The sequence below is a fragment of the Oreochromis aureus genome, linkage group 16, assembly GCF_013358895.1.
Source record: "Oreochromis aureus strain Israel breed Guangdong linkage group 16, ZZ_aureus, whole genome shotgun sequence".
NCBI classification, from domain to species: Eukaryota; Metazoa; Chordata; class Actinopteri; order Cichliformes; family Cichlidae; genus Oreochromis; species Oreochromis aureus.
Window position 1 is genome coordinate 25555371 of NC_052957.1, and position 23608 is coordinate 25578978.

Genomic DNA, 23608 nt, shown 5'->3' on the forward strand with positions numbered 1-23608 from the left:
TCTTCTCTTCTCAACTTTAGGGGAACAAAACTTATCACAGTAATAGCTGGGCGATGTGAAAAGAAACAAAAGTTGAACTTTTTTTCTGAGGAACTTTCAGTTCCCTAATACAAACCAAAAGTGATGGGAAACAAGTTAACACATTGTGGGAATTAGAAGATTCTTCGGGGGGATATAAAAATAAAATTTGTTCAAGTTTAATAGCTTTATTCAGTAATTTGCTAACATTTTCTAAACCACTGGGTAATGCTAAAAAAGAAACGCACACAAACACACACACACACACACACACACACGTGGTTGAGCGTGACCCATTTTAAAAGTTGTAGCTATTCCCATAAAGCAAGATATCATTTATCCCAGCACTATATGTGCAATCTTTGTTATTATACCATGTTTTTTCTGCTTAAGAGACGTTTAAACCCTTAAATATGGTCCTCCCTCCCACACCGGATTTTAGAAAGTCAACAAAGTTGCACATTTTGCAAAACACAGGTGGAAGTTTAGTCACATAGTTTTGATGACGCTATTCCTGCTGCTGCAAACCGCACCAAGGTTTTTCTAGTGCACTAAAATTCAAGGACGAAGGGAGAATGGAGAAGAATACAGAAGTACAAATAGTTGATTTTGCACAACAGAGCAGCTGAATAAACACAGGGTAACACACATATATAACAGTGGAGGAAGGTGCACACAATTAAAATACAGCATATGTAGAAGGAAAAATCTGAAAGAGATAGGAGACTGCAAGGTGACTTTGGAAATCAATTAGAAGAAGCGAGTGAAGACAAAGGCAAGATTTAAATGGTGGAAGCTGAAATTGTATGAGTATTGCGAAAAATTCAAGGAGGAGCTGAGACAGGTTCTGGGTAATAATGAAGGGTTACCAAATGACTCAGGAATTACAGTATAAATGGTGGTTGTGGTGTAGAGAGAGGAAAGAGAACAAGAAAACCTTATGGTGGAATTAGGAAGGAAACAACAGAAAAGAAAAAAAAAATTGATTACTCAGTGGAATAGCCCTCCTTGCTCATATGTAGTTGTGTGATTGTTGGGGTTTTCTCTCCATTATTGTAGGGTTTTTACCTTACAACATAAAGCTCCTTGAAGCAGATGCTGTTGTGATTTGGCGCAATATAAATAAAACTGAACTGAATTTAATAATTTGTATGAGCTAATGACAGTGCCCTTGCTCCTTGAAACTGCAGCAGAATTTCTCCTTTAATTCCATGAAGCTGTTGCATGGTGTGATGTGGGAAAGCTGTCCAGTCTGTAATATAAGGTGCTTACTTGCTGTTTCTGAACATTCCCAAGGCAGAGTTTTCGAATGACAGCCAAGCTCAAATGCAATTTATTGTGAATTGGGCATTGTGTGGCCTGTGAACCTTCTGTCTCAACTGATGAACTCTTAGGGCACTCATATACCCTCCGCATTGGCCACCATTAAGGCACACAAAGCTGCTGCAGTATTCTCCCAAATGATATCACCACTCAGACAATACTACCACAGAAGCTGATATAGAAAGAGAAGAAGTCAAAACCAGATGCAAGAACTTTGCTTTGATTGTACACTTGTGTCTTCAATCAAGCTACAGCAGCTACAGTGCAAATTAATCCAGTTACACAAATCGACTGGTGGTGTGTCCCAGCAGTTGCAACATCATTTTTTGGTATATATCACGATATGTCTCACGATAACGTCTAAAAGCAAACATTCTTTTTACCCAGATAGTGCCTAAAATTGCACTGGGATACTCATTCAAATCGACCATTTAATATTTTTTTCTACTTTGATTACAAAAAACCTGAATGAATTGAAATGTTTTTTTTGTGTGTGTGTGTGTTTTTAAAAAAATATATTTTTAACCATCAGATGCACACAGAGGTTTTTCAGAAATGACCGTACTGTCACAGTAAGTCTCTTTCTGTGGTCAACACTAGACCTTTAACAAACAAAAGATTATAGCAACAAAAAAGTATATCAAGCAATAATTCACAAGGCAAAATAAAAAAAAAAACTGAAAGGTGCTCTTTTGTGCTTATAACATGTAAAAATTGAAAATAAAAAAATGTGATGACCTCAAATGGCAGAAACAAAAGTCGAGATGGTAACTCTAAAAACAACAGACTAAGAACAATCACAGGTATCACAGCTGGTTTATTTAACGTTCTCATTCCTAGCATTCGTTTCGATGTCTCAATATGGGATGCGCCTCCCTGCATATTCCCCAGAAGCATTTATCTCATTCCGCCATCCTGATTGGCTGGTGATCGCACCGACCATGTTGGGCAGAGCCAACCACAGATGAAGATGAAATCTTCATAACCATACCTGCTGTCTGTCAGGATTTGTGTCGTGGATGAGAGAAGGAGGACCCAAACGCTGGACTCACAGGTAGGTAGGTGAAGGTTGGTGTTTATTGCCGATGGAGTGAACAAACAGACAGAGGTAGGCAATGGCTGGCTGGCTGGACGACTGGCTGAATGACTGAAGGACTGACTGAAAGGCTGACTGACTGAACGCGGGCGGAAACGACAACACAACCTCACGAGAACATCAATGACACGACAGAGAAGTGGTAAAACTGAGGAACTTAAATACACAGACTGGATGATGACGATAATTGGACACAGGCGAATACACAGCTGAACATAATGAAACAGGAAATGGCAGGAGTGGTGAAAAGAGAAGATGAACTGAAAACGCTGGGTCACCAACCCAGGAACCCTGACACTGTCCAGCTGCCATATGACATATTAATGCCAAATCAATTTATAAATCAAATCAATTTCATCTACCATTTTCTTCTGCCATCCTTTAGGATTATTAAAAATTAATTTTCACTTCATCCTCTTAGATGAGTTATGGATGAAAAAAAACAAATAACAAAATCCAAACAAAAACACACAAGCAGTCTAGGGATTTGATGCAGCCAAGGGGCGAAACAGAGGAGATGTATCAGTTCAGGGTGCCAGCCAGGCCATGGCACAAGACAGATGAGGTAAAATCAATCAGGGTGTTGACCAGGGAACCAGAGGAAGAGAAAAGGCAACCTTGGAGCCAGAATGCATGACTAGACATGGCCTTTCCAGACCACAATGAAGGAGGCGATAGAACATCTCAGGTGGCCTAGCCGGAGGTTACATCAGAAGGGGAGAAAATGGAATCCTTAAGGAGGCCGATGTGGATGAAAATCCTCAGGTGACACAGACAGAGGCCGGCAGCAGAGACAGCAGAGACACCTTCTGGTGCTGGCAGAGACAGAGAACTTCAGGGGATCAGCAACAAAGGAGGCTCTCTAAAGGCCAGTGTCAGCAGCAGAAAATTAAACACTCAGACTCAGGAACACAAAAAAGTCTTTCTGTCCTGCTGGTGCTCAGAAAATAACATGAAGCTGAACATCTTAAAACAAAAGAACTCATATTGGACTTCAGGAGGCACAGACATCATAGGTGACGCCTTGCACCCCGTCCACCACCTGTTTGACCGGCTGCCCTCTGGTCGACACCTCAGGTCAATCAGGTCCCACACCTCCAGACTCACTAACAGCTTCTTTCCCATTCGGACAGTTAACAAACACGATCCCACACCTCCCAGTGCTGCCAACCCACCTCATGAGCCATGGTCTGAGTAACCCTCATCACTCAGGCCACTCACATAAAAGTCTGTACCCAGACACAGAAGTGTTTTTGCACTACTTCCTCTCTATTGTATTGTATATGTTCCTCTTGACTGCATATATTTTTTCTGTTTGCCATTTATTCTTGATGTCTTTACTTTTTTTTTTACTCCTGCACAGTTGCCGTGGAAATCTCATAATTTCATTGTACATGTAGAATGACAATAAGAGGCTATTCTATTCTATTCTATTCTATTCTAAACTTTCAGAAACCAAAGTCTCTATTTTCTTTATCTCTATCTTCTGGCTTGGAGAGAGCACAAGAGGAAAAATTATTTCACCCCTGAAGATTGCTTGAAGCCAGTACTGGTGAAACCATAAATTACGGAAATTAGTGGAAAGGAGTTCAGACAGTAACTCACAAGGTAAAACTCAAAAGTAGGTTTATTGCTGTCAGAAACATTTTATTATAAGATGAGACACAGGGCAGTGAGTTTAAGGCGTTTAATCACTTGCAAAGGAGCAACATCATATCGACTAAAAGTCTATGCTTGCTGTGGCAGTTTCAACAAGCCTTTTGGACACATCTCCTCTCCAATACACATTTATTCTGGGAACAGATATGTGTCAAAATAAATCTGTTTACAGTTACACAGTGAACTAGAACAGAAATCTAATAGTACTTGAATAACAGATAGCAGAGAGTAAGACATAACATAGACTGAGAAGGACAGACAGAGAAAGATGCTTGTCCTCAGCCTACTCTACAAGAGTGTTGCATAAATTAGTTTTCTATCAATTGCTGAACTAGTGGATTACAGCTGAAAACTCATAATACAAAAATAAATCATTGCTACACAGAAACTAGTAACTAAAGACAAGGCGCTATACAAATCAGGTAACCAGGGAGATGGGAAACACCAGGGAACACAACTGAACAGAATCTGACTAATGAGAAAAGAGCAGTTGGATCCAATGCACTAATCATCCTCTCCCTGTTTCAGTGACACTGGGACTTGGAGGAAGGCAGGTCACTGAGCTGAGGATACAACAGCAGAAAAGCTCCCACAAGTACATGAAAACACTAATTGTAAATAAACGTACATTTGTTGGGCAGCATTGTGTCTTCCAGGTTCTTTTGTTGCAAACAGGAAGTGAGTAATACTGACCATAGGACAAAGACATACCAACTTGACACAGACAGAAGGCAATGATAGACTAAACACAAGGGATGCTCTGGACAAAAGACCAGACTAGGACACAAAAGGGAACTTACATAGTTAAACAAGAAACGATGAACTAAAAATATACATAACAAAACTCAGAAGTACTAGGAAATACTGGGAGCAAACCATACAGATCATGTACTTAAAAAATCTCTTAAATGCAAAAGAAAGAATCAACAGCAAAACTCAAAGACCATGAAAATATCATCTTCAAGAAACTGAATACTGTTTTTATGGTGTTTTTTCACAGATCCACTTAAAAGAAGTTGAACATGAGCGATCATTCCAAGACTTCTTCATATCAGTTCTGACATGTACACAGTCCTCTTCACCCCAGTGTGAACTTCCACCACCATTATCAGGTTGATCTTCTTCCCAGTTCCCAGCAGGTCTGTGACAACATTATGTTATTATTAGTAAGAAAAAAATTAAGACACTTGGTGTGGGTGTGGGGGTTTGTCAGCCAGATTTTCCGTCAACAGCCTTGATATACACTGTGTACATTAGGATTGCAAAATTTCACACAAAAAAGTAGAAGACAACCGACAAATGGTGTTTTTTGGTTGGGGGGTGAGTTTCAGGACATGGTGTTAAACAAGCCTACACAAAGTACACAGTTGGCCAAACACTGTCCAGATTGCAAAGATATCATGACTGGACTATAAAAAGTTGTTTTTCTCCCATGTGGCCAAAACAAGTCATTATCATACATCTTTAAACTTTTAGCTTTGCAGTTTGGCTTAGCCCACTGATATATAAGCTTAACAGTGTGGTTATATCTGCATGTATCTATGGATCTAACAAATATCTTTCGGAAATGTTTAAAAGGTAAACTGAACCAAAGTGAAGACTTACATGAGAGTCAGTGGAGTTCCATCTAGCCATTTCCATGTTCCCTCCTGTTCTTTGTCATTCAAACCAATCCAAGCTTCTGTTGTAGCAATATTTGAGAGGGCAGTCTGTTTAAAATAGAATTTTTTTTTTTTTTTAGTTGTAAATTACAATTTATGTCTTCGCAGTTTTTCCCAGTTTTATCAAAGCATATCTTTTAAAAAGCCCAAACCAGCACCAGATTTTTGTAATTTGCTTTACATATTTCTTCTGCAACATTTTTCCTCATTGCTTAACATATATTTCCCAACAGCTCATACAGCAAAATACTCTCATTCATTTCTCATGATTTTTTAAAATATTTTGTTTGCCTTTCAAAACTGAATAATGCATTGCAACCAAATCTGTTGTTAAGGTTTTCTGTCACTGTTCATACTGTTGTATGTATTGTTCGTTTGTGTCTGTAAATTAACATTCAGATGCTGAATTTAAGAGCAGGTTTTAAAATCTGTTAAATGTTTTTAACAGATTTAACATGATAGCCAAACGTGGAAAAAATACACAACATGGCAGGAACAATAATATGTAGATTATCAGAAACAAAAGTCATGTACTGCTCGGACTTTTCCTTTCTCTCCCTCCCTCGCTCACAGACACATAACATGTATGGCAGTCCATTCTCGCTGCGGCACGGACTACACTGCCCATGAGGCTACATTCTTTAGGGCCATGCCTGTAGCATTCTGCCTTTTAGCTTAGCACAACAACAACAACAAAAAAGCGCTCTCTCACCCAGGAAACACGCAGAGAGAGAGCGCGTCACCCTGTAACCATGGCAACCGTAACGCTGCCGCCTGGAACAACAGAACGTAGCTGTCAAACAAACCCAAACAGTCCTGACCCGCGACAATATGAAACAGGGAAGTACCGCCGTGTAATCCATTTATTTCAACAAAGTAACTGTATTCTTAATACCACCTTTTTAAACGGTAACTGTAACGGAATACAGTTACTCATATTTTGTATTCTAAATACGTAACGGCGGTACATGTATTCCGTTACTCCCCAACACTGTCAAAGAATAAAGTTATGTTGAAACCAAGCACACCATTGTTTTTCTTGTGACATTACCAATAAGTTTGATGTGTCACATGGCCCTCTTCCTATTGAAAAAACAAAAGTTGTATCCAAGATGGCCGACTTCTAAATGGCCACCATGGTCACCACCCATCTTGAGGAGTTTGCCCCCTCACCAGTGTTGGGAAGGTTACTTTTAAAATGTATTCCATTACAGAATACTGAATACATGCCCCAAAATGTATTCTGTAACGTATTCCGTTACGTTACTCAATGAGAGTAACGTATTCTGAATACTTTGGATTACTTAATATATTATCGTGCTGTTTACAACTACGTGAATGTACTATTGCTGTGATTTATTACTGATACTGAAGGTCCGCGGCTCCGAACCGTAGTAAAGGGACCTCTGGCTAATACGGTGGGTTCCGTGTCGGGCTGGTAGCCGAAAACTAGCTTTACTTTGTTGTCTGGGTCAACTTTGCTTGCCAGAGACAGAGAAAGGCTGCTCCAACGGAACTTATTTATACGAACACAGTGTACAGTTCAGTCTTAATAGCTTACTTACAAATGGGCTCGTCAGGCACTCTTCTTGGCTGCGGTGGTTATTATTATATTTACATGCTTCCAGCTCCCGCTTTTGCTCCGTGACAGCTCGGACTTTTCCTTTCTCTCCTCCCTCGCTCACAGACACATAACGTGTATGGCAGTCCATTCTCGCTGCAGCACGGACTACACTGCCCATGAGGCTACATTCTTTAGGGCCATGCCTGTAGCATTCTGCCTTTTAGCTTAGCACAACAACAACAACAAAAAAGCGCTCTCTCACCCAGGAAACACGCAGAGAGAGAGCGCGTCAGCATGTAACCATGGCAACCGTAATGCTGCCGCCTGGAACAACATTACGTAGCTGTCAAAGAAACCCAAACAGTCCTGACCCGCGACAATATGAAACAGGGAAGTACCGCCGTGTAATCCATTTATTTCAACAAAGTAACTGTATTCTGAATACCACCTTTTTAAACGGTAACTGTAACGGAATACAGTTACTCATATTTTGTATTTTAAATACGTAACGGCGGTACATGTATTCCGTTACTCCCCAACACTGCCCCTCACATATACTAATGTGCCACAAACAGGACTTTAATATCACCAACCATTCCCATTTTATTACGGTGTATCCATATAAATGGCCCACCCTGTAGTTAGAGTACAAAAAAACGTACGGAATAGATAATAATATTTATAAAGAAAATAGAATAAAGATTTGGAGAACAATACCGTGGATGCTTAATCAGCATCCACACTAATTATATCATCTTCAAGAAGCTGAATATCAGTTTCATGGTGTTTTTTCGCAGATCCACTTAAATGAAGCTGAACATGAAAGATCATTCCAAGACTTCTTCGTATCAGTTTTGACATGAACACAGTCCTCTTCACCCAAATATGAAATTCCGCCACCACTATCAGGTTGATTTTTTCCCCATTTCCCACCACATCTGTGAAAACAACATTATGCTATTATTAGTAAGAAAACTTTTTGACATTTGGAGTGGGTGTGTGGGGTTTTGTAAGCCAACTTTTCCATCAGGAGCTTTGATGGGAGCTTTGATAAATAAGCTGTAAATTATGATTGCAAAATTTCAGATAACCAACAAATTTATTTTTTTTCACGACGTGGTAGTTGTTGAAGGAGCCTACACAAAGTATACAGTTAGTCAAACACAGTCAAACCTGCAGAGATATCATGTCGTGACTATAATAACGTTTTCCCCCAATGTGGCCAAAACAAATGATCTTACATCACACATCTTTAAGCTTTTGGATTTGCAGTTTGGCTTAACCCACTGACATGTAAGCTCAACAATGTGGATACAGCTGCATATATTTATAGATTTAACAAATATCTTTTGGAAAGTTAATAAAAGTAATAAACTGAACCAAACTGAAGACTTCCATCAAACTCAATGGAGTTCCATCTACCCATTTCCATGTTCCCTCCTGTTCTCTATCGTTTAAACCAATCCAAGCTTCTGTTGTGGCAATATTTGTAAGGGCAGTCTGTTTAACATAAAAACCATTTTATTATAGTTTAAAAGCACAATTTTAGTCCGTGCAGTTTATCCCAGTGTTATAAAAACACGCCCTTTAAATATCCCAAACTAACAGCACTGAAGATATATTTCCCAACAGGATCAGAATCGCTTTATTGACCAAGTATGTGCACACATACAAGGAATTAGCTTTTGGCTATTTCTTTGATCTCAATGTACATGACAGAATAAACAGACAATACTGACAAAATGACATCAACACAATACAGACAATAACAACACATATAGAACATTTATGGTGCAAGAGTGCAAAGATGTTGGAATACAATTATGGAATAAATAAGGGATGGATAACTAGTTAATATTTAACTAGTGTCACATTGTGTCTGTACTTATATATAAGTACAGATACAATGTGAGTGCCCTAAGTATTCATCAGAGTGACGGCCTGTGGAAACTGTACAGATGTCTCATACAGTGATGGATGAGCAGAGAACAGACAGATAATGGAAATGGATCAACAGCTTCTCGGGTAGGTTGAACTTCGTGAGCTGACACAGGAAGTACATCCCCTGCTGGGCCCTTTTGATTATAATGTATACAGTGGGAGACCACTTGTGGATCCCAGAAACCTGAAGGTTTCCACAGCAGACACAGTGCTATGAATAAGTTGAGGGGGGAATAATGGAGATGGGCTCTGCTTGAAGTCCACAGTCTTCTCTAGAGTTTTGAGCATATAGGTTGTTCTGACTGTGCTGCAGTCAGAACAACCTATAAATACAGGCATGTGGTTGAACACGCATGTAGATGTGTTTAACCACATGTCTGCATGCAGGCTCATCACCGTCCTTGATGAGTCCAATGTCATGTCATCTGCAAACTTTACGATTCTAACAGGCAGGTCTTTGAGGTTTTAATCCATTTCTTAGCTTCATTCTTAGCTTAGGTTCACTGTTAACCGAGATGACAGCACAAAGGACTCAGGCAAGAAAAGGGAAGGTGTGTGCTTTATGGTTAACTCTTTTTGATCTATGGGTGTGTACATTACAATACACACTGCCCTCACTCACCTGGAAAAAGGGAATACACATGCAAGAACGCTCTTCATCTACTACAGCTCGGCATTTAACAACATCATCACCTCAAAACTTGCCTCGAAGCTCATCGACCTTGGGCTGGGAACCCCTATCTGCAGATGGATTCTGAACTTCCTCACAAACAGGCTCCAGGTGATGAGAGTTGGTAAGCACACTTCCTCATCACTCATCCTAAACACAGGAATGTCACAGGGATGTGTGCTTAGCCCACTCCTATATTCCCTGTTCACACATGACTGTGTCGCCAAAGAGAGGTCCAACACCATTATCAAGGTTGCGGATGACGCAACCATCATAGGCCTCTTCATCACAGACAACGATGAGACAGCCTATAAAGAGGAGGTGAGGGCGCTGTATAATTCGTGCCTGGATAATAACCTGTCTCTCAATGTCAGCAAAACAAGGGAAATGATAGTGGACTACCGGAAGCGACCAGTCAGGGAATACCAGCCCATCCACATCAATGGTGTCAAGGTTGAAAGGGTCAGCAACTTCAAATTCCTTGGAGTCAACATCACCGAGGATCTCTCCTGGACGCTTCCTCAGCCTTCTACTTCGTAAGAAGGCTGAGGAAGTCTGGCATGAACGCCAACGTCATCTCAAAGTTTTAGAGGAGTGCGATCGAGAGCCTGGTCAAGTTACTTGAAAAAAGTATTTAGTTACTAATTACTTATTACTTCTCAAAAAGTAATCCCGTTTGTAGCCCAGCTAGAAAAAAAAGAGCAGTGGAAAGTAATTTTTGGGTGTATGACTTAAACAATTTAGTCATTTTTTTTTTTTTTTTTTGTTTAAAGGAAGATGTGGACAAATAAGATTATTTGTTGTTGTGTAACTTGGCCAATCAGCAATGAGCTACCAGCGACCCTTGCTGTTGACCTTGATCACATGACTTTCCGTAGTTGCCATTTCGTTCCTGTTCATGTAATGCCATGTGCCCAACAAACTAATGTTACCGAATCCAAATTGCTAGGAGTTGCAAGCGAGTCTGCCGCAGGTTTTTTTTGGTCGTTCAGAATTTCACCCTGTTCATCGATTTGTAAGAAAAGTGGGAAAAACCTAATTTGTTAAGGAGAAAATGTCAAAGGTAACAGGAAAGTCCGCTAGCCGCTAAGCTAACAGCTAGAGCTCACGCTAGCAGAATTAAATGTGTTTGTGTGTGTGTGAAATGGCTAGCGACTGTGACCGTTTTACATTTAAGGGAAAAAAAGGAAAGAAACAAAAACAAAAGAAATGTTACTAATCATTTTTTATGTATTAAATGTTACTTCTACTAAAGTTGTTAGGTGTGTAACAATACAGTTCAATTGTAAGCCAAATGTTGTATTTTCAGTGGTGTTCGTTGAGTTGTTTATAATGTGCAAGTCTGGTAAGCTACTGTGAGTTGCCAAACGCAGCGGCAGTGTTAACTCTAGGAGCTTTTTTTTTGTGAACATTGTCAACCCTTCAGGTTGATAAAGTTGTAGCTCACATAAGATTATATAATGCTGCAGTGATTTATTTCGTTGTGCAACAGAGCTAGTTGAACTAAGATAAATGTTACACTGATACTTATTGCTCATTCTGAATGTTTTAAGTAAGTGTGGCTGTTTCACAACAGTGTATGTGACTATATGGACCTGTGACCTGTATATAGGTCAGGCTTTTTTCGTTATCTGGTAAAAGGATGACTCGACAGACGAACAAAGTCTAAAGCAAGCCTCCATCGAGGACCAGCGATTCCACAGTTCCAGTTAACTGGATGGCGAGCCAACCCAAAATGGGATTTGCTGAGGTTTTATTGAAGTCAAAGCTTCGTTCCCATTGAAGCTTCAGATACCTGCAGGACTACGAATTTTCTTCCTTCATCGGAGTGTGGTAGGACAAACGTTAAACAAACTGAACGGGCCCCAACGATCTGTCAGTTACCAAACATTCACTCATACATTTGACTCAGAGCAAGCTGTATGCGTGCACTTTTATTTAGTTCATTTAGTTTTATTTAGTTTTAGTTAAATCGTTTTATTAGTTTTAATCTTTTAACTTTATCCACATTGCATTAAGCAAACATTAAATTATATGTAACAGTCTTTGACTTGAAGAAATTGTTTAACACTAAAACCTGTTTTCTGCGTATTCCAGCATATAAAATAAAATTCTGTTTTGTGTTTACACTCACTCTTTCAAATAGATGCAAGTAAAACACAGCAAAAAAAATAAATAAATAAATAAATAAAAAAAAATCAAAGAATAAGTGGCACTGGAAGTGGCACTTTTACTCTTAAATCTATTGTCACCTGTTTAGCAGGAGTGGGGCGGGTGGAGGTTTGCCCGGTGCCACAGCAGTCATGTCAGTGGGGGGATTCGGGGGTTTCTGTGTAAATTTCACATTCACGTGGCGGCATGCTAGTTGCTTGCTCAGATTTGAAATTTAATCTTTCACTGTAGAAAGACGTTTTCTTCCCACACAGTGTACAGCAGACGCAAATGTTTTTGTCACTTTTCATGGAATAAAACTCAAAGTAATGTCAGTACTTCCAAGCTTTAAAGACTGCACAGTCATACTCTCTCCTGCACTCCATATTATCCATTGTTGATCTACACGTCTGTTGCTGCCACGGACGTCACACGCGCTTAGGTCATCGTCATGAGACGTCATGAGTGTGTGAATGTGTGCGTGAATGGGTGGATGACTGGATGTGTAAAGCGCTTTGGGGTCCTTAGGGACTAGTAAAGCGCTATACAAATACAGACCATTTACCATGAGACGCTCTCACAAACAAACTCACAACTGTTTAGTAACGCAGAAACGTCATTCAGGACATTTATCTCCAGTGGTGCATCCCTAAAGCACACAACATCATTAAGGACCAGAGCCACCCAGCACGCCAGCTGTTCTCCCTGTTACCATTTGGCAGACGTTACAGGAGTCTCACTGCAGGACTACAAGACTTAAAAACACTTTTTACCACCAAGCCATTCGACACCTCAACCACAACACTTAAACACACACACACCACACTTCACAGGATGCACACAAAAACTGTCCTACAGCTGCTCAAATACATTCTACACTCTGCACTGTTCACTTCACTTTATCAGTATTAAAAAATAAATAAAATAAAAAATAAAAACTCATACTCTGTGCAATACTGCACTAATTGCCACTTTTAATCTTGTACTGCTCAAATTTGTACTGCTGCTCACTCCTGCCACTTATGTGCAGTGTACAATTTGAAGTTCTAATTCCCCCACGTACCTCAATACATGTCACTTTCTCTCTCTCTTTCTCTTATGTCTCTATGTAAATTTAGTGCTCAAGATTTCTTTATTTATACATGTTTATATTTACATATATACATAATAGTCTGTTATACTGTTTTATACTGCTGAGAGACTTGTGTTCTGCTCGTCAAACACATTTCATTACAATGTTGACCCTAACTTGCATATGACAAATAAAGCTGAAACTGAAACTGAAAGCATGGGTAAAAGTCATTTACAAAGTTATGAGTTAAAATTTCAATATTCATTTACAAACACAACAACACACACACACATAAACACTGTACCTGATCCTCTGGGCTGTCAATAACCACAAGATCTGCTCCTCTGTCTCTGCAGTCCTTTCTGGCTTCATCCCAGGAAGCAGACCTTTCAGAGAGGAGATAGCAGCTACAACTGAACTTGCTCCATCCTGCAGGGCATGTTTTATCTGGAAATATAAAAAAAATAAATAAATAATTAACAAATTCCTGGGGCCTATTTTTCTGGCCACCAAAGTAATAAAATAGTCAATTTACCAGGACAAAGGACACGACGGAGGAGAGCTGCTGTTAACAAGTGTGGCTTTTAACTGTACTTAATTATCAGGGTGGTTAGTTAGTTGCATCATCAGAGAACAGCAGGATTGTTATCCTGACGTAGGACTGTTAAAGCTAGTCGAGTCTACACCCTGGTTTCAGTTAGTTTCAGCGTTGCCTACTAGGGTAACAGTCATAGAATCAGAAACTGTAGGATAAGATCTAACATCTTCATTTTTGTGGAAGGAATATATTTATCGTTATTGTACCAATCGGATTTTTCTTGTAAATGTGAATTTGTGATAAGCACTTCTGCAATGCAGCTTTATAGTGACAAGCAGAGGTTAAACAATACTGACAATATGTTCCTATGATAAAGTTTAATTTTTTTAAACTGAATTATTGAATTTCTATGTTAAGTACAAAACAGTTCACATAAGGACTCACTCTGATTGGACAAACACAGCAGCCTTTTCAGCTCTTTGGTCTTTTCAGTCAGCAGGTCTCTCTCCTTGGTCATGAAAGAAAGTTGGCTACTCACAGCAGAGAGATTAGCATTCAGAAGGTCTCTCTCCTCAGTGATGGAAGAAAGATTGTTACTCACAGCAGAGAGATTTGCATTCAGAACGTCTCTCTCCTCACCCATGGAGGAAAGTTGGTTATTCATTTCTGACAACTGTTTAGCTGAATCATATAAGCAGTTATGGTCTGAAATAAAGAGAAATAATATTCATGTTTTTGAGACTCAAACATTTCATAGTTCCATTTTGAGATTGTTTTAGATTCATTTTATAGCTAAAAATATATTTAAAATTTGCCACCAGATATTGAAACATGTTAAATGTGTATGTCAGTTTTATGCTATTGTATGAGAGTAAGGAACCACTGTTGCCATGGTCTCATCATCTTGGTGAGGTTAGTCTTGTTTGTCAACATTCATTAGAAGTGACAATTGAACTGAATTGAATTGAACTGAATATTTTCCTTTTTACTGTGGCTGATGGTGGCTGATCAGTAGAGCAAGTATTGCTGAAAAATGCAACTCACAAAATAAACCAAGAGTGATCAGTGTAACCAGCAGGAAAACACTCAGCAGGCTCAGACAGAGAATAACCCCCAAATAGAAACTCCTCTTAGAGCTCATTTGACCTGAAAAGAAAAAAAGTAAAAAACAGGGAATCCAATAAAATGTGCAACATTAGTAACAGCTGTTTAAACACCTATTTTCCTGTTTTTCTCACTTCTTCGTTACCTATGTGGTTTGTTGAAGGTGCTGGGTTGTAAGGTTTGAAACGTTTGGCATTGATATATAATGACATATATTTTATACATTGCATGCAAGGATGTGGATTATTTCTGAGACCTCAGTTCTGCAGCACAGACCATGTGGTAAGTTTGTGCGGTGGTAAAGTATTACAGGTTTCAGTCAGTTTTTTTTTTTAAGTTCTGAGGGAGTCATCCATTTTATATGTGGTTTGTGCAGCTATACCAGCACTAAAACTAGACCTGTTCTCAACTTGTTTATAAATTGTAGTCATGTGAAAGGCTACAGAAGTCAAACTACTTTTAATAGTTTTGTTAAGAACTTGAAATGTTATTTTTAAAGAGAAGGAAAATAGTCTAGTATACTTTACAGACAAAGACCTTAAATACAAAAAAATTTCCCCACTCGTCCCTGCGGGCGGTCTGTCCTTCAGGCTCGGGTCCTCTACCAGAGGCCTGGGAGCTTGAGGGTCCTGCGCAGTATCTTAGCTGTTCCCAGGACTGCGCTCTTCTGGACAGAGATCTCCGATGTTGTTCCCGGGATCTGCTGGAGCCACTCGCCTAGTTTGGGAGTCACTGCACCTAGTGCTCCGATTACCACGGGGACCACCGTTACCTTCACCCTCTTCTCTGAGCCCTTGGTATTTCTCCAGCTTCTCGTGTTCCTTCTTCCTGATATTGCTGTCATTCGGAACCGCTACATCGATCACTACAGCCGTCTTCTTCTGTTTGTCTACCACCACTATGTCCGGTTCGTTAGCCACCACCATTTTGTCCGTCTGTATCTGGAAGTCCCACAGGATCTTAGCTCGGTCATTCTCCACCAACCTAGGGGGCGTCTCCCATTTTGACCTTGGGACTTCCAGGCCGTATTCAGCACAGATGTTTCTGTATACTATGTCGGGCACTTGGTTATGGCGTTCCATGTATGCCTTGCCTGCTAGCATCTTGCACCCTGCTGTTATGTGCTGGATTGTCTCAGGGGCATCTTTACACAGCCTGCACCTGGGGTCTTGCCTGGTGTGATAGACCCCAGCCTCTATGGATCTTGTGCTCAGACCTTGTTCCTGTGCTGCCATGATTAGTGCCTGTGTGCTGTCTTTCAGTCCAGCTTTGTCCAGGCCACTGGTAGGATTTCTGGATATCAGCCACCTCTGCTATTTGCTGGTGGTACATACCGTGCAGGGACCTGTCCTTCCACGATGGTTCCTCCTCTTCCTCCTCTTTCTTGGGTTTCTGCTGCCTGAGGTATTCACTGAGCACTTGGTCAAATGGGGCCATCTTCCCAATGTATTCGTGGATGTTCGTTGTCTCATCCTGGACCGTGGTGCTGACACTCACCAGTCCCCTGCCTCCTTTCCTTCCACTTACTGTACAGCCTCAGGGTGCTGGACTTGGGGTGAAACCCTCCATGCATGGTCAGGAGCTTCCTGGTCTTGATGTCAGTGGATTCTATCTCCTCCTTTGGCCAGCTTATTATCCCAGCAGGGTACCTGATCACGGGCAGGGCGTAGGTGTTGATAGCCCGGATCTTGTTCTTACTGTTCAGCTGACTTCTCAGGACTTGCCTGACCCTCTGCAGGTACTTGGTGGTTGCAGCTTTTCTAGCGACCTCTTCATGGTTCCCATTCGCCTGTGGGATCCCCAGAAACTTGTAGCTGTCCTCATATCCATCAGCTTATCCTTTTCAGGGTCGCGGGGGGTGCTGGAGCCTATCCCAGTTGTCATAGAGCGAGAGGCGGGGTACACCCTGGACAGGTCGCCAGTCTGTCGCAGGGCTAACACACAGAGATAGACAACCATTCGTGCTCACATTCACTCGCGCATTCACACCTATGGGCAATTTGGATTAATCAGTTAACCTATCCCCACAAGCTGCATGTCTTTGGACGTGTAGCTTCTATATGTGTGTATATACATATATATATATACACACATATATATACACACATAGATATATATATATATATATATATATATATATATATATATATGTTTGTTGTTCTGTTCAGTCCAAAAGGCTCACTTATTGTTCATCTCCTTACTCCGGTTCCCATCGTCTGCTTTTGGGTCCACATTCCATTCACTCCATGCTCGTCTGCCGCAGCAGACGTGACAGTACAGAGTGGCATGGCCTGTCTATAACGGATAGGTTCATGTTACTGCATTAAATGGTGTTACAACATGGCAGCAACCTACAGTAAGTGCTGTTTAAACCATACTTGTTTATTATTTCAAAAATGAAGTTTGCCAAATTAACTAACCAGTCTGTTTGTAGCAGTGGAAATAGTTACATTTGTGACTTAATTATTTTAATACTGAAGAAATCTTAAAATCGGAGGATTTAAATAAAAGTTCTAAGGCCTTCACACTCCTGGTCCGATTAATCTTTTGTATAATACTATAAAAAGTACATTTGAAAGTACCTTTTTAAAGCCCGTCTGACTTTCTGATCCAGACACACATACATTCTTTTTGCATATCGAAATCTGAAATAATGCTTGAACATGAATATCTGAAAAAAATTTTAAAGATAAAAGCTTGATAACATTTTCATTCATTGTTCTTACCATCAAAATGAATCAGGATTTGTAATTTGGAACAGATACTACTGCCTAGTTAAAATATTGTTTTGTTTTGTTTGTTTGTTTTTAATCCAAGCCATCTTGTAAATTCCCATATTTGAGCACACATTAAAAAATACTTCACACTGCAAAAGCCAACTAGTGACAATTTCTGCATAGAATTTAGTTATATTTCAAAATAATGCTAAATTAAGCATATATAATACTTTTCAACAAGAAATTGTCTGTCACAAAAATTAAGAAAATGCTATTTTCATTCAACTTTCATGTTTGATTGAGCAAATACAGCAAGTTGGATAATGAAAACAAAACTATAAGTAGATAGTCTACTACTACTACTTAGTCTTCTACTGCCCTGGAAGACTAAGACAGTTCATGTTAAAATGCACTACGATAAAATATGCATACATTAGACAAAATTAACTAGAAAGGTTATAACAGTGTATAACACTAATTATTCTATTTCTGTCACTTATTTCTTACCTGTGTGATTTGTAGAAGGTGCTGGGTCAGGACATTTAACATTGACATATATTTCGTCCATTGCATGGAAGAATGTGGATTATTTCTGAGACCTTAGCTCTGCAGCACGGGTTGTGTGAAGTGGTAAAGTATCACAAGTGTCAGTTTAATCTTTATGTTCTGAGGAAGTCACACATTTCGTATGTGGTTTGTGCGGCTATGCCACCACTGAAACTGGATCTGTTCTTAAGCTGTGTGTATATGTCATAGTCATGTGAAAAGCTACAAAAGTCAAACTTCTTTTATAGTTTTGTTAATAACTTTAAATGTTTTTAAAAAGAAATAAGCAAAGACCTTAAATGGGAGAGAGAGAGAGAGAAGGAGAGAGAGAGAGAGAGAGAAAGAGCTATCTAGATAGATGATAGTTAAACTGAAGCCCCTCATCAAGCTCTTTGGGCCTGGAAAAAGAAAAGATCAGTGAAGCAAATAAACTGTACAAAAGTTTAAAGACTGTTAGAAATGATAAAATACTTCTTTTTCTGCCACTTCTTTCCCAGTCATGACCAATTGGTTAAGAAAGGGTGTTTAGGGAATATACAGCAACATGTCTGGGGTCAGTGTTGCCTTCAGACAAGTTTGTGTTGGCACATAAAAGGAAAAACAGCAGGTGACAAAAAAAAAGCACTGAACCTGAAAAGTCTGTAAAGGGTTTTGGTTCTCCTTGCTGCTGAGCTTCTTTGTAGAATTTGGCTCCAAGTCACATGTGCTCATCTTACCCAACCAGTGAAGGTCGGTAAGGCTGTCATCTAAAGGATTGCAAGTGACATCCTTATTGACTAGTACAGAAAAAGGGGAAAAAACATTGTTGCTTAAACAGAGAGTTAAATACAGATGATCAAAACAGATAGAGAGAAAAACAAGCACTAAATTCCACACTTATACTTTAAGTATTATCTTAAAGATGAAAAAACCCTTTTTTTCCCCATACATGGTTTAATTTCAGTTAAAGTTTGTCACCTGCTAAATTGCGTGTAGTTTCAGCTTTCACTTTATGTCCTTCTGTACTCCTTGTAGCAGCCCCTTCAGCAGCAGACTGAGAATCAGGTCCATAGTCCCACTTGTTGTCACTTCCACTTCCACTCAGAAGAATGAGCTTGTTTGGGCCCTGGGCACCACATTCATTGTCTTTAGCTGTGAGGGCCCCAATAACACTTTGAACTTCTGCTGTTTCGGGAATGACAACCACCTGAGTATCAGACATGGATGGATGGTCCATGATGCGGATACCATCAGAAAAGCACTGAGTGGCAGCTGGTTTTGACGGTTCTTTGGAGCCTGATTCTCCAGGCTGTGAATCAGTCGCATTTTGATGAAAAGACAGTTTTCTTCTTTTGAGAATCAGGGGTCTCGTCGGGCTCCGTCTCATGGTCAGATCATTGAAATGTGCCAAGTTGTTCAGAGGTATTCTGCACAAAAAGTACAAATGAGCCTCAACAACGAAGATTAACTGTTACAACAAGAGTAAACAGTAACGGTAACGTTTAGCTGGGAGATGGAAATTATCAAGTCAGTGCTCAAGTCAGTTGCTGGCGTTAGCCATCAAGGCTGTTCACAGCAAATCAGTTTCGATCATCTCGGGAAAACCCCCCGATTTAACTCAAATACTAATCATAATAAAATCGTACACTAAACGGGTGAAATGTTAACTAGATAAAACCAAGGTCCAGTCGTCAACTCCTCACTTCAGCGGCTAATTTTCTTCAGTTAGTGACAATTTCCAGCTTGTAGAACAAAAGACGTTAGCCAATGTTTTTAACTGTATGAAACGTTGCCAGCATTATATTTATTATTAGCAATCAAGGTATTCGTATGCTACGACAATCGAGAAACTTTTGTCTGGATAACCATTTTGACAACTAATGAAACATTACCATATAACTTACATTAAACTTAAGTATTTTTCCCGATGTAACAAGTCAAAATATATTCCAGTGAAAACCTCAATAGACTCAAATTACAATTTTAGACATAATTTATGCTAAAACATAAAAGCATCGCTGTACATTCACTCCAGACATACTGCGCTATCATGTGAACGTACAGAACCATCCTGTAACTACATTACAAAAAAATAAATGTAATTAAAATATAGTGATGTTTGCAGATAAGGATTTGTTCATGTTGAGTCTAAGCTCCTGCTTATCTAATAAACAACAGCGCCCTCTGCTGTTCCTAAGAAAAAATGACAGAGTTTTAAGTGTAACGTCATTGCTGGTTCAGCTGGGGGCAAGGTTGCATCATTAATCACAAGCTGAGATCAGTGCAGAGCACTAAAGCATGACAGGTTACATCCAAAAACTGAAGCTTGGTGCCGCTAATGCTTCTTTAAAACTCACTTTTAAGCCTCTAAAGAGTCTAACCACTGAGATCACGTGATCCAGCTTTGCTCGGGGTCGAGGAGATGAGGGGTCAGGGTATGGGAAAAAAGGAAGTGGGGATCTTTTTGGACACCAAATATCCAACTGTAGTCCTTACACTAGAGACGGCTTTTGATCTGACCACAGGCTTGGACAGTGTTGACACAACCAAACTAGATCCCAGGAAGCTGCGTCCCCTCTCCACTTTCTCATGATTGAACACTGATGTGGCAAAAACTGCACTCGGACGCCTTCTCTTGAAGCCACGGCAAAGAGAGAAACTCGTCAGGACTCTCAAGTACACACATGCACACATCCTTTGGGGATGTTGGGGATGAAAGAAAAGTGTCAGCATCAAGGCACAGTCTTACCCTTAAAGGAGGGAAGCAGTCGGGCTATTCCTGGGCCAGAGTAGGAGAGAAGACAGATAGCATCTTGGGAATCTGTATACAGTGATGTGAGTCATGTGTGCAGTGTGTAGTACCTACGTATGCCTAACATTTATCGCAGGGAGAGTGGTGTTTATAGTGTCGGACACAGGCGAGCAGGCACCTGGCTTCTTTTATTGTCAAAATGCGTACTCCCTTTGGGTCTGCTTGCTGATGAGCTGTTCAGGGGTGTCAAACATGAAGCGCAGGGGCCACAATCAGTTCGGGAAAGACTCCAATCCAGCCCACTGGACAAAATGGTTCCAGTTTTTCTGCTATTTACTACAGAAATGTCTGTTTCTATACCAAACAGAAAAAAGTGCCAAAAAACAAACTGTTTTTGTAATTTTACACATTTAACAAGTTTCACTGGTTCGGTCCACTTCAGACTAAAGCGGGCTGTATGCAGCCTGTGATGTAAAAGGACTTTGTGTGTCAGTTCTAGATGGATAATGAATTTGACTACTTTTAGTCTCTACTTCAGCGCTGCTGGCAGCATTCACAAATTCAGTCTGCTGTGCTGCGTAGGAAGCCTCTTTATTCATGCATATTTCTACATAACTTCACCTGCTTTGTTTGACAGCAGGGTTGTCACTATAGCCAGGTTTTACTATGCTTGTGATTTTTTTTAAATGAGATAAATATCTGCTCATTTGTAAATAACTGTGCAATTGCTCTTTTTGTACTCTTTTGTATAGTTTTAGTAACCACTTCCACAAACTTATATTTACTCCTTTTTCTCCGTTTGAAAGGAGATGATCTTGCCACGCAATACTATCTTAAACGATTCCCGAAGATTCGAGTGCGAGACCCTACCGTTGTTGTGTTTTTAGAAATCAGAAATCTCAGTAGAAACATAAGTGGAGAAAGTTTTGTGTGACACAAGGGTAGGATTGAATTTCCAACTGCAAGTTCAACGCTGTAAATTTAAAAATATGTTCAAAGGTTATAATTTATACATTTTAAAAAACATTTGTTGTCATGACAAGGACCGGTGCTAGTTTAATATATCAAGTTTATCATTTTTATAGCATTTTGTGAATGTAAACAGGAGGTGGCCATTTTTGGCCATGAACATGATGAGAGGGAGTTTTTCTTGTTTTCTTTCACTACACAAAAATGTAATGATGCATATGTAATTGTTTTGAAGGAAGACTCAGAGGAGGTTGGAGATTTTAACCATCATGGGTTCATTCGATCAGAATGAGAATGAACAGTCATCAATCACAGGTTTCTCCTTTTATTTGAATAATCAGCAGGGAAAGACACAGATGGACTGCTAACTCTGAAAGGAAACAAAGTGTGATTTAAGTCACTCAGTAGCTCAAAATGATACATGAACTCAGGGAACTCAAACAGAAACTCACCTCAGCTGCCACCCCATGTGGGAACGAAGAAAGAGTGAGCTGCAGGTGAGTGCAGTCCTTATATAAGGAGTGACAGGTGAGCGCAATTAAGGGCAAACACCACACCCAAACAAAGGTGAGGAAAAGAAACAAGGTGCAGTGAGTGTGCTGAAAGGTGAGTGTTTACAACAGTAATCATTAATACTGTTAATTATTGCTGTACATTTAACAGCAATGATGGTTGGAAAATAAATCAGTATGCGTGTAATATTTGTAAAAAGAAAATGGGGATTTGATGGTTTTATCTCTTTGTAGAGCATTACAATTGTGTGATCTAACTGGTAATTGAAAGGGTTAAAATTCTGAATTTGAATGAAATGTTGGTTTTCAGGACCAGAACTGATGGTAATTTAAAAAATCAAGTCAATGAAAGTAGAAAAATGTTTTAATATATTAGAATTTTATAGCATTTTGTAAATATAAACAACAGGTTGGCCATTTTTGGCCACGAACAAGCTGAGTGGGAGTTTTTCTGTTTTTCTGTCACTGTGCAAAAATATACTAATGCATAAAAATCATTGATACTGTTAATTATTTATATACTTGTAGCTGCAATGACGGTTAAAAATAAATCAGGTTGCATGTATTACTTGGGGGAAAAAATGGGATTTTATGATTTTCTCCGTTTATGAATACTTACAAACGAACAAGCCAGGGCTCTAGACTAACTTTTTGACATGGGCGCACCGGTACGCCTAACTTAAAAAATTTAGGCGTACCGGCACAACAGTTAGGCGCACTCAAATTTTTCAACCGCTTCGCTTAACACCGCAGTTTTACATGTGCACCTTCTTTGGGGGGAAGTCCATACAGACAATATTCATTTCTAAATTATTAACTAACAATCTTGTGCTTAAAGTGCTTTGTCAATATTGTAGAAAATGTTAAACTTAATCATCATCTTGGCCTCCTCTGACGACCTGTTTGCTGTTGCATGCTGCTGAAAGGCAGTGGGGAGAGGGGACACTTGGGCAGTGCATTTATTGCAGCATATAATGTGTTTTCTGGATACACTGCTGCTTTTTCAGCATTCAAAGATTGATGGCACCATGTCAGAGCTGGCTATGAATTTCAGACAGATCAGGCCTTAACTTAACACAAAAGTTATCAATAGTTATTTTCATCTTTTCTTATTACCCACAGCTACATCCACTTTTCTCAAGCCTAGGCTGCTCACTAGGGCTGGGCATCATCACTGATTTCTATAATCCATTCGATTCCGGTTCTCAAAGTCCTGATTCGATTCAGTTTAGCCCCAGACAGTCAGAAATATTATAATTCTGATCATTTATCAGTACTGACACTTGTGAGACTTCATCAGAATTGTGAACATCACAGCAGATGCCTTTGTGTCATA

General features: G+C 39.7%; 1 protein-coding gene across 1 annotated transcript; it reads right to left on the reverse strand.

The window, feature by feature from the left end:
* Positions 1-4082: 4082 nt before the first annotated feature.
* On the reverse strand, positions 4083-18208 carry LOC116330523 (CD209 antigen-like protein C). The gene is made up of 6 exons (XM_039600427.1): positions 18022-18208; positions 14738-14839; positions 14138-14398; positions 13460-13602; positions 5702-5805; positions 4083-5237 (listed from the first exon to the last, which is right to left on the reverse strand). Exons 1-6 carry the CDS (start codon positions 18080-18082, stop codon positions 5078-5080), a joined length of 831 nt encoding a protein of 276 aa, XP_039456361.1. The 5' UTR covers positions 18083-18208; the 3' UTR covers positions 4083-5077.
* Between the last annotated feature and the right edge of the window lie 5400 nt (positions 18209-23608).